General features: G+C 41.4%; 1 protein-coding gene across 1 annotated transcript in view; it reads left to right on the top strand.

Annotated features, from left to right (window-relative positions):
* cdh13 (cadherin 13, H-cadherin (heart)) overlaps positions 1-12,531 on the top strand; it is a 389,881-nt gene that overhangs the window by 336,900 nt on the left and 40,450 nt on the right. Inside the window, exon 12 of the mRNA XM_080303968.1 lies at positions 11,407-11,549. Coding sequence (XP_080160094.1) covers positions 11,407-11,549 — 143 coding nt within the window. The remainder of the gene's footprint in view (positions 1-11,406; positions 11,550-12,531) is intronic.

Genomic DNA, 12,531 nt, shown 5'->3' with positions numbered 1-12,531 from the left:
CACAGCCTACCCGAGTGTTGCTGTCAGTCCCTTTATGACCACACATGTTCACATGTTCTGATGACGTGCTGTCACATACTGTCATGTTCAAGAAACCAGTTTGAAATGATGTGAGCTGAGTTCACTGCACACAAACAGTCTCCACAGTCACCAGATCTCAGTCCAATCGATAGTAAACATTTGGCATTGGTAGAGCAGTAAATTTGCATCTTGGCTGTAGAGTCAACAAATCTGAAGCAACTGTGTAACACCATCATGTCAATATGGACCAAAACCTCTGAGAAATGTTGACCTTGTTGAATTTATGCCCCAATAAATGAAGGCAGTTCTCAAGGCAAACTCAGTACTAACAAGATGTACCTAATAAAGTGGCAGGTGAGTGCATATCTACCAGTGTTCTTTAGGAAACAGCCCCTAGCTACTGTAAATTCTCAAATGGTTGAAGAAATGTTTCTATATGCAGGTCGGTGTGAGTATGATAGTTAGTGTGTAGACTCACACACTGATGCCAAATGACAATTTAATTAAGATGGACAACATTTCTGTCCCAGTTTAACCTGCAAACCAATACAACAACCAACCTTTCTCATGTGGTGTGACTAAAAGCACCCACGGGAACACGGAGAGGAAGGAGTAAGGGTCTCAGAGGAAGGACGAATCAACAGGAAAGCACCTCTCATAGAAATGCTTGGAAATGTACTCCCCACTAGTCTAATTGTCTGAGTGTGTGCAGCTTAAATAAATATCTAAGTGGTGCGAAATGAGGGGATGGGAATCTCAGTAATAAGAAACTGAACCGGTGTCGTGCTCACAGTGAATGAAATCAACCACAGTGTAAGGTTAGCCCGTTACTCTGCTGATTTAAGGCTGAAGAAAAACTTTCAAGGATGCAAGCTGCCGGTTTTTCATTTTCATGTCACTCTGCTGAGCAAAACGGGCTGAGTCATGCAGTCTCCTCCATTTTCCTCTCTCTCTTGCTTGCGTCCTGGGATGTGAAGGGACTGATTACAGGTTAATCAGCTGTTTGGAATTTGGTTCTCATTTCTTGCAGCTGAGTAAAGTAAACGAGTGTTAAAAGAGAGAAACAGGATCAGGGGCAGGGAGAGGCTTTCATACTCTCAGTGTGCCAGCAAATAATTAAAACAATCCTAAAAGATGCCAAGAGGAGAAAGCAGAGAGTGTGAAGCAGGAGTAAATTGCTTTTCTTCCTGGTAATTACAGGTTTATGCTTTTCAACTGATGCAAAGAGCTGCTATTTTGCACCTTATTATGATAATAATATTTTCTTGCTCGATGCGTACGTTCGGCCGCACGTGTGCGCGTCACCGGTTTGGGCTGTGTTTTGCACTTTGCTCTGTTCCTGCTTAATAATGACAATGCAAACTGTTCATTCTTCGAGTTTCAGGCCACCATCTCTCTGCGCACACTCTGCTGTTGCTGTTAAATCGACACAGTGGGTCTTTGTTCAGTATACTCTGTGGAGCGTCTGCAGTTGTTCAGTGGAACTGGCACAGAGCCTCCTCGAGACTTCACCTGGCTCACAGCAGACGGCAGTGAGCGGGCTGGAAAAAAAGCTTTGATGCTTTTCTGGTTCTGCAAAGGGAAAGTCAGAGGTAGGCTGAGTATTCATATTCAGTCACATACTTGCTGGGTCTGATTTAAGCCAGGATTCAGTGTTCCTGGATCTGCAGCCGCACCGGGAAAAGGCAGAGCAAAAAAGCATGTAATGAAAGACGAAGAGTGGCTCCGTTTACTTCAACAATGAGATCTGTTTTGTTCTTTGTCCATCTGTGCTGAACTGCTTTCATCAAGTTGTTGTCCCATCGAACACGTTTAATTTATCAGTGGTGATCGGCAGAGATGGGCAGTAACGCATTACTGTAATCCGATTACTTTTTCAAGTAACAAGTAAAGTAAGGGATTACTATTGCAAAAACGGTAATTAGATTACCATTACTTTCCCGTAGGAACACTGCGTTACTAAAACTGTGATTTTTTTTGCGAGAATGTCTCATGACAGTGACGTAAGCGAGTGCGACGTTCGTGACAACAGCTGTGTGCAGATCAACAGTGGATCATATATGGAGTGCAGAGAGAGTATGAGCGTGCAGAGTTTAAAGCGTGGAAGTACTGACCTTACTTTGAGTTTGATTCCATAAAAAGTGACAAAAACATTAGTGTCCGCTGTGCGTGGGAAGAAAACTTCTTTTTACAGCAAAAAAACCCCTAAACTTCCAACAAGCACCGAGTAGCTACGACGTAATGGGAAACTCACAGAGAAACTCGCGGATTCTTCCACTGACCGCAGCACACCTGCACCAGGGTAAACCTCCGCCTGCCCAACTCCTGCTTTACAGGTGAAAATAGAGCAACAGGACAGCTGAGTCTTTGACTTTATTTATTTTCTGCTGTGTTTTACTTGCATCTATTTGAAAGACTGAGTGTAAACACAAAAAATATTTTATTTTATGTGCTGGAATGTGCAGAAAATAGGTTTAAATGTTAAACTAATTCATTCAACTCAGAGAATGTTGCATATAATTACATTTTTGCTTGATGCATAAAGTTAAAAGATTAAAACTAATAAAACAAGTTTTAAAAAGAGACTTTTCCATTTGATTACATTTTATATGATGGATTATGCAGAAAAAGTAGAATTGGGCTGAAAGATCTATCACTTTATCACCTCTTCAGGTTGTAAGTCGTGTTTTTAAAAACTAAGTAATTAATTACTTTTGAAAATAAGTAATCAGTAAAGTAATGGGATTACTTCTTTGGGGAAGTAATCAGTAATTAGTTACTGATTACTTTTTTCAAGTAACTTGACCAACACTGGTGATCAGTAGCTTTTGCTAGTGTAAAAGTAAAAATAATATCCACAACAATAAATGGGTGATACTCACAGATGTTCCACGATGCAGTAGCTTTCTATGTTTTCACTCGAGACGGTTTCTCACGACTGCCAATGAAACTTCTCACCACATCCTAAAAAGAAACACCTTCTCACCTTTTACACCAAGTTGCTTTGCTCACACACGCAAAGACAAAGCTGAATCTGTTTGATTGATGCGACACACGCCAGCTTTTCTCTGGTCCTGCCACATTCATTTCCTCTGCATGGACCCGCTGCACTGTGCTGATACAGAGCAGAAATATGAACAGGTGTGACATGGGTAATTTGTTCACATGGCCTAGAGCAGTAGTTGGCCAAAACTGGGCAGCTCAGCTCAGTTTAGAGTTGAAATAGCTCGCAGCGACTGACCGAGGTCTCTGTAGGCGACCCCAAAGAAATCACTCATGTTTTGAGAACCATGGCTCCAAAGCCAAATTCCCTCTCTCGCTCTCTCGCTCCGTCCTTGTGTCTCAAAGAAATGTTAAAAGGAAATTTAATATATCTCATTAAAAGTAATGCAAATGTTTGTTGAACTCTGGTTTCACTTACAATAAATCAGGTCAGTTCAACACTCGATGTGTAATGCTTTGTGACTAAATGGCCTGTACCCACATTTTTAAAGTAACCTGAGAAATCAAATGAAAGCAGGACAAACCTTCACCCAACTGTCCTCACAGCTTCAAGCAGCTTCAAGCAGCTCTTCAGCACAGTGTTCAAACTGGATTTATGCTTTACACAAAGGGATTTAGGTGAGTCCCACCATAAATACCTGTTGTGCTGATCCATCGTCCAGGCGTTATATCCACTACCACAGCACTAAGTGAGCGTATTCTACAAGATTAGGTGTTATTTAGTTACTAAACTGCAATGCATATAAAAGTGATATTCAGACTATAATCATAATGCAGAAAAGGGCTATTAGATTAATAAATCATGAGGGGTATAGGGCTCACACAAATGCACTCTCTATTAAGACACAAGCCAGGATCTGGTGAAGTTTAAAACAGTGCAAATAATATATAAGGCCAGGCAAAACAGCTGCATGGAATGATGTTATGAAATGTTGGTGAATGTATATGTTTGAAATAAAAATGAACTGAACTGAAAACTACACACGAACTTTTTTTCCCATCAGAATGTTAGAAATTCAGTATTCACATAAATCGGCCTCTACATACAACAAAGCTTGTAGGAGGAATGCAAATTTCTAGTGGTTTTACAGATAAAGCAACTGTGACAGAGCTCTGGAGTCCATGCATATACTTCAGGCCAAGGCAGAGTATATCCATGCATAATGCAGAGTCCGGTTTTCACAGATTTGTTTTATTGTTTTGCTCTGTTTTTGTCCCAAATGGTCAGAAAGTCTGCAGATGTCATACACAGTGATGTCTGTATAAACTTTGCTTAAATGCCTCACCAGCACAGAAGGTTAATCCGTGTTAGTGCCGTCTCTGAAGATTTGAAGGTCCAACAACAGGGTAGTGTCAGAAGCCCAACAGGTTGGGGCCAGACTGGTGGTGCTGGGTCACAGTTCTTACCTGAATTGGAATTTATTGAGATCTTTGGTTATAGCCATAGTTGTCTGACTCGTCCCAGATCACCATTGCAGAAGCAACAGAGCCAGCGATCCAGAAGGGCGAGAATTTGTTTTCCTGATGCACTTACACACAGTTTCGGTCTCACGTGTCCCCGTCTTATCGCCATCCTTGATCCCTCTTCTTATCTCACCTTCCCTTTTTCTTTCCTTCTCCTCTCGCTTTGCAAAACCGCAGATTTGGATGAAGCGTACAGTTGCCGTAGCCAAACGCAAGCCGGAACAACCTCTAGTTCTACTGCTTCCCTTGATTGATGTTCTCATATCTGTCGCTCGCACACACACTCAGCGGCTCTCAGATAGAAACAGACTATTAGCATTGGCTCTGTGCCGTCTCCATTCTCACAGTAAGTTAGACTCAAATCAGAAGAAGATCTCGTTGGCAGAGGAGAAAGAAGAAAATGATAGAGAGACAGATAAAGACAGTGAGCTAAAGTTAGTGCCAGCTCAGAGTCCAGACAGGAAGAAGAAGATGGAAACAAACGAATGAGACAAGTGCATAATAGTGTTTACTGTGAAATGCTGTCATTGCCAGCCGAGTGTATTACTATACATCCATCTAAGTTGCGGTGCACAAAACTGAAACTGTGCTCGTGTGTTGTGCATGAGAAATTAAAATTGGCTGTGATGGTTGCAAACGCTGAAGTCAGAGTCGTAACAGAGTATCGCAGGAGTGCAAAATGGTCAGTTTATCGAGCGACCCAGTAAAGCAGAGGTGCGTGACCCTCTCCTCTCCACGTGCACACATCCTGCAAGAGTTTAAATATTTAAATTGGATGCATTTCCCTTTTCCTCACATAGCCTTATCATTATACTTTAAAGACCCATGAGATCACCTGGGAACCATATATTGTGTTATTTGACTCTGATCTGTGTCTCATTATGCATCGCTATCTTCTTCTTACTGTTGGGCATTTTCATCAGGAAAACAGTATTTTAGCTTCCAGCCTTTCCGCCGCCCCTACCTCGATTCATTATGTGTCTTTGAACAGCTCAGACCTCTGAATATGAATGACGCCTGCATCGCTCTGATACAGGTGAGTAGTTTATTTGATTATTCAAGGAAGTAAACAAATTACCATGTAAGGATGAAAAAAGATGACTGAATAAACACTGGCATGAGCATATTAGCATGTTTTTTTCATCACCTGCTCAAAGACAGTCCATAGATTATCTGAACACAGAAGAATATGCAACAACGACTTTAACCCTTACAACCAGTGTGAGGCAAATTTGACCCGATTGGATCTGACTGCAGGAACATTTCACTAAAGTTCATCCATTTAGTCTAAAATGTGGTGAGTTTTCACAACAATTGTATAGAGAAAAAATACTATGAGGGAGCGTGCTTTTTCCTTTCGTGCCCCATTTTTGTGGAACAACCTCCCTGAAGATATTAGGCAGGCATGCTGTGTGGAGGGTTTTAAAGCTAAGTTAAAGCTCCACTTGTTCCTGATCCTATGTGTCGTAATTCCATGCCAGTTTTTACTGGTTCTATCAGTTTTTAAATTGTCTTGTTTTTTTCTGTATTGCTTTATTTATTTATTTTTATCTTCAAATAGCTCCTCAGCATATTATTATTATTATTGTTGTTGTTGTTGTTGTTGCTTTTGTTAATTTAGTGGCTAGCATTGTCACCTTCTGGTGGATTATACAATTATAAAATCACCTGAGATGCCAGTGTGGGAAATACAGACACACATGTTTCCATCCATCCTCTTTCCGGATCGCTGGAGCCTATCTTAGGCTTGTCTTAGGGCAAGAGGCAGGTACACCCTGGACAGGGCTAACACATAGACACAAACCATTCGCACATTGTGCACAGACTTGTGCAGGAAGCAAACGTGGGAGTACATGCAGCCTGATGGTGGAATTGAACTCAGGACCTTCTTGCAGTGAGGCAACAGTGCTACCACCGTGATGCTCCTGTTTCCTGCCGTCACTTTAAGTACATATACTAATTTGCAGTAATCAAGTTTTAGGCTCCAAGTGTTAATTAATATGGAGATTCTCATTATAATTATGAATGATCGTTCTGAGGATGATACAGAACTAAAGGCAGCGTTTCATGGCTGTAATAATGTTTGTATAATGAATCCCAGCAGCTTCGGATGCTCCTGGCAGTTTCACTCTCAAAATCTAAATTTGTGAAAGCAGATGTTTTCTGCAGAAACATGTTTTACCTCAAATATCGACTTCCCTATTTTGTGAAACACTGATTAATGAATAATTATCCTTTTTTTTTATGTCAGATAGTTTTAATCCTGAATTGATCAGTACTTCAAAATTTGTTGAGATGTATTATGAAGGAATTGTTGAACCATACTGTGAGGGTGTAGAATATGAAGAGTATGTAAGGGTTAAACTAAAAAGACGTAGAACTCAATGGATTAAAAGCAGGAAGGGCTGAAACTTCAATGCCAGGAATACGAAGCTAATCTAGTAAATGGGAAGTGTTCTGCTAGAGAGCGATTGGCTGTTTAAATGCAGGCGATGAAGAAAAAAGGCAGAAAACTGAAGTAAAATGAAATGCTTTCTATGTATGAAAGCAATGTTTTTTTTTTTCAAATAAAACAGTCATAAGAACAGAAATTATAAGAATATCCTAAATGACAGTGGTGCACATTCTACAAAGGGAGGAGAGAGCCTAGATATTCATTACGTCGCTGTAAAACCAACACAGGCTCAGCAGGAAAACAGTCTCAGCTTTAAGGGGAAACAGATGAATTCAGCGTATGCTTTGAGAGTTTCATGTGGATTCTAATCTAATCTTTTAGTCTCAGTAGAGCAGGCAGCTGTTTTCAGTAAACAATCTCTCATAAGCGCTGCATAAAATGGCAGAGAAACAAAGTTAGCTTCAAAGTTGGTGAAGATATTTAGCTGCGAAACAGCAGAGGTTTCCTTCAGTGGGGGGATAGTGGGGTAAAAGGTCACCATGTCCAATTGTGACTAACTCGTTATGGAGTTTTGTCCCTGGGTGGTAAGCAGTTAATGTTGTTTAAAGTTTAGGAAACTTTAAATTAAGGAGCGGTCAAACTCATTATTAAAGGCATACTACTGAAGCCCATGACCCTGAATCCTCCCTTAGTTATGCTGCAATAGGTGTAGGCTGCTGCGGATTCCCATGATGCACTGGGTGTTTCTTCTTCACTCACTATGTGTTAATAGTACTCTCTGCAGATGGCCCCGCCCCTCCCTGAGCCTGGTTCTGCCGGAGGTTTCTTCCTGTTAAAAGGGAGTTTTTCCTTCCCACTGTCACCGAAGTGTTTGCTCACAGGGGCTCATAGGTCATAGGTTTTTCTCTGTATGTATTATTGTAGGGTCGACCTTACAATATAAAGATTTGGTGCTGTATAAATAAAATGGGATTGAATTATTAAAGCCATACTACTGAACCTGTGAAAACTGTTGTGTGATATCCTCACGGGGTTTAAAGGGAGCTTCCCTTTGTCTGATTTAGGACACTTACTTAGGAAACAGGAAAAGACCAACAAAAATGCTTTTAGTTGGAGTAAAAATGTAGATTAAGGTTCTTGAAACTTCACACATCAGGGACTAAAATCACTGCTGTTTTTTCCGTCTGCCTGCACGAGTTCTGCAACTTTTTTCCAAGTGAAGTACTAAATCACTAGAGAACCTATTCAGGCTACAAAAGGGTTTGTTTTATGTGTAACTATAGTTTGAATGTTCACAGGGGACCAGGACAGGCATCTTACACCCAGCTCTGTTCTACCAACATCACCCTACTTCCATATAATTACTTATTCTTTGCAAAGAAAAAAACATGGAGCCTTCCAATGCATGCTTTATGTTGTAAAAGTTCAGATTTGCCTTCCTAACTTCAAAAATGCTTGCATGAGTGGATTCGTGGGCGTGAGCAAGTAATCATGAGATATTTAAACAAGTGTTGATACTGAGCAAGTATACTCATAGAACCAGTTACGCCAGTCGGCTTTTTCAGTGTTGTTTTGTTTCGTTTTAATGCAGAATTATCAGCCTATGTTGTTAATAGTTTAATCCTCTGTTACATGTTTTTAGTTACCTGTAAATTGTATGGATATGCTTGTATTTATATGGCCAACAAAATGAGTTGAAAACATAATAATCTCAATATTTGCATTTAAAGTAATACTGGGTCTAATTCAGAGAATATGCATTTATAACCTTGCTTGGAAAACGGACCCCAAAACCTTGTGTGTATTTAAAAAAGGGATTTACACGAACAACTAGACTAAATTACTCAGAACTGGTGCCAGCAACATTTCTTAGGCTACTTAAGTCTAAAACAAACAAGAGAAACAACCTGAATTTATGCAAACGATGTTCTTTCAGAGCACTTGCGAGTCAGCTTTCATCTTCTCTCTAAATTAGCTCTTATTGCAAATTGTCTCTCTTATTCTGTGTATCCCACCCACACCTGCTATTGACACAAACATAATCACAGATGCACACAATGTATGCCAGCATTTTGCTCCTGTTGTAACTGGATTACAAGTGGGTGGCAATCCTCTTTCTCCCCCCTCCGCGCTTCCGTAACGCTTTGAGTTGTCTGGGAAAACTGAGGATCCTGGCTCACATCGGACTTTTCGAAAGAGCTCATCTCTCACACGTTCAGCGCAGCGACAGTGGATCTCTAACTTCAGATTAGGATTTAGGGAAGAGTTGTCAAACTTTTTCATTGTGTATTGTTTAAGACATTTTAGATTTCAAAAGCCAGCTTGTCTTATGATTGCTACCATACGCATATTTTATGTAACTCCATATTTTATGGATGACTCACTTTTTAAACCCCTTGTAGTCTGATTGTCTTTCGTGTGTCCGGCCCTGGATCGCTTCTTGTAGGACAATCGGACAATTGCAGCCGACTCCTAACATCCCAACCTGTGTTGTGTTCGCTCTTACAGCGAAGGACGATTCCTCACCGAAACATTCCCAAAGCCATAGCAGGTCAGAGTAGCCCCTGAGGGTGCAGCGGAAAGAGTCACACTGTGGACCTATTGATGCTTTACTTTCTGCAACTCTAGTGAAATCTGAACAAATCACCTTGCTGTCCTAGAAGTTATTTCACAATAAACGCAGGGTATTGTGCATCTATAGGTCATTTTTGCTTTAAACTGTGTGTTTTACCTTATGTTGAAGTGTGTGTGTGCGCGGTGAGCTAAATGAGGACACGTGCAGCGTTGTGTGTGTGGTCTGTCTCGTTTGTTGACTGATTTGTTTGGACCTTTTCTGGTTTTGGAGATAAACACGTTGAAGCAGATATGAATATTCCTAATGGCTTTTTAATGTCTTTCTAATTTGCCCTTTAAAGGGCTCTAATGGACTGTCCCCATGTTTGCACAGAGAGGAAAAAACAATGGCTCTGACTCATTTGGTGGTTACCTTTGAGCCTGCACTAAAGCAGACAATATCATTACAGTCCTTTAGAGCTCCTCCTGTAGGAAGAAACATAGTACCGTCATACTTTACACCAAGTGTTTGTGTAGCAGCGCACATTTAAAAGGGCTTCCTGGGGTCCCAGCTCTGGAATAAATGTGTTTCAGCGCGTTGAATGAAAATATCCGTTAGTTTACCGAGTGAGGAATTTTTGTTTTATTCCAATCGGGCAGCGGGTATGAAAGATCACAGAGAATCGATCTTGATGACTCTGAGCACGTTACTGTGGATGTTTTGGTGATTTTCACGAGCTCAGTTGCTTCTCAGTAAAACTTTAACTTCTTCTCTACCAAATTCACACTTTTTTGCCATTTCTATCCAATAATAGAAATAATAGAAATAATGTGACATCAGTCACATTATTTCTATCCGATAATGTGACTGATGTCATCGCACTAGGCAGGCAGCTGTGCAAAAATGCTTATACGTTTAACAACAAATACCTTCCCGACATTGTTGTGTACATGTTCACGTGTGTGCATTTCACTGTCGCAATGCAGCGATGATGAAAAACTGATGCAAGACACAAACCAGAGCATGTGTCTAAAACCGCAGTCGGTGACGGCGAGAGAGACATATGGAGGTTAATAACCTGTCAGCCCAGCTCTGTAACAGTGGAGAAGTAGGCCTAATGAATCATGTGGCTCTTCAGTGTGTTTAACAAGCGTGTGTAATACAAGTGTGTGTGTGTGTGTGTGTGTGTGTGTGTGTGTGTGTGTGTGTGTGTGTGTGTGTGTGTGTGACATCCAGGCAGAAAAGGAGCATTTACAATGATAGCGTCATTATTAGTAGCATTTTGTTGCAATGAAACATGTGTGTTTGTTAACAGTAGTAATCGCTGGGAGCGAGAGTGGGAGGGGGAAAGGTGTGAGCAGAGGTTGATTGCAAAGCCATTTCCTAAGGTTTTGTCGCGCTCTGTTAGCTGTAGAGCTCCATTTGAAAGACAATTTGTCTACTGCTGAGCACTCTGGCAAAGAGCGACCTTGTGTTGAAGAAAGTCTGCACAGTCGTGTGTGTGTGCAGTACAGGATGCACCATATGTCAAATAATACATGCACGAAAACAGCAGAGGCAGCTAAAAGTTTGGTACACACACACATAATATATATATATATATATATATTCATCCATAGTTCTTAAATCAATCACATGTAATGCTACTGTAGCGCAGATGAGAGCCCCTTGCAATCACCATCGAGCAGCCGTCAGTGGCCGATTGAGTGGCCGCATTAGCAAGGTCGTGATCTGCTCTCAGGCTCATTTTCAAAGCGATGCAGGCTTGGCCGCTCGCCCACCAGATTTGGAGAGAGGTCCTCATCATCTTCAGACCTCAGCTCTGTTTGGGATCTTTTCAAATGGTACGATCTAATCAAACTGCAGTGCACTGCTGTTTGATTTTTTCTAATATAGAATCGACTGACAGCATCCTGGACGATAGTTGATGTGATGAGGTGTCTCACGTGGTCTCGTTGTTTTCTTACAGGTATGCTGTTCTGCAGGACCCTGCGGGCTGGCTGAGTGTGAACCCAGTCAGAGGAACTGTCAACACCTCAGCCTCGCTGGATCGCGAGTCTCCTTATGTCTACGACAACAAATACACAGCCGTCTTCATCGCCACCGATAACGGTGAGTTGCACTGCAATCTGAGTAAAACTCATATATAATCTAGATAGGATCTGTTTTTAGAAATACTTGAAATGTAAGCCGTCGGGTTTATCCACTGTGGAAACTTTTATTCTCGTTTTCATTGTACAAAGAACTTTTCATGGGTGATGAGTGTCAGTTCAGACATGAAAAGTAGAAACAGAGCCGCCTTTGTAACTACTGAGCACTCTTGACTTTACCTGGCAACAGTCAAAGTGTCATTTTTCCCATGGTGACAATAGGACGGCCTTATGTGGTGCTCCTGCGTCTATTGGACCATATGGCAGCTGCTTGGCAGTGTCAGCCGAGCTGCTGCTTTGAGACTTTCCAAAGCACAGATGAAAGTGTCGGGAGCTTTGGCGCATTTCGCTTTTTTTCTCTTCGCTTCCCACTCTGTCTCATCATCTCTCTGTGTCTCTGTCTCTTTGTCCCCCTTCCTCTGTCTCTCTACCTTCTCCTATCAATCCATCTGGTCTCCTGTGCTCGGGAGATTCTGACAGATCCATTAGAGGAACTGAGGGATTCTATTAGTAGGCAGCAGAATAGCACTGTTGTGCTGGGGAATTCGGTAGCCTTAGAAAGATGAGTGCTGAAAGAGGAGTAATGATGGGGCAGGAGGAGAAGCTAGAAGGGGTGGAAGGGTCAAGAAAAGAAGAAAAGGAAGGGACATAAGAGGAGATAACAAGAAAAAGATATAGAGCAGGGGAAGTGTGTGACGAATAGGTGGAAAAGAAGAGAAATGGAGAGTGGACTCAGCCAGGTGAAAGAGTAAGATCTGTGGTAAAGCCGGCAAAGGATGGATGAATGCAGGAAGTTATTGCAAAGTCTTCAGTGGAACTGACATTGTTAGCATGTAACCTCAGATGTGTTTTTAAGTTAAATTCCCATCAGCTTTGAAAAGTGCCTTTTAACAGAGAAAGGTCTGAGCATACGAGGCCTCTAAAACTCCGTTTGTAGTTACTGT

This window comes from Astatotilapia calliptera, chromosome 7 (assembly GCF_964374335.1).
Source record: "Astatotilapia calliptera chromosome 7, fAstCal68.1, whole genome shotgun sequence".
In the NCBI taxonomy this organism is placed as follows: Eukaryota; Metazoa; Chordata; class Actinopteri; order Cichliformes; family Cichlidae; genus Astatotilapia; species Astatotilapia calliptera.
Note: the sequence above shows the minus strand (reverse complement) of the source record. Positions and strands in the feature narration are given on the sequence as shown.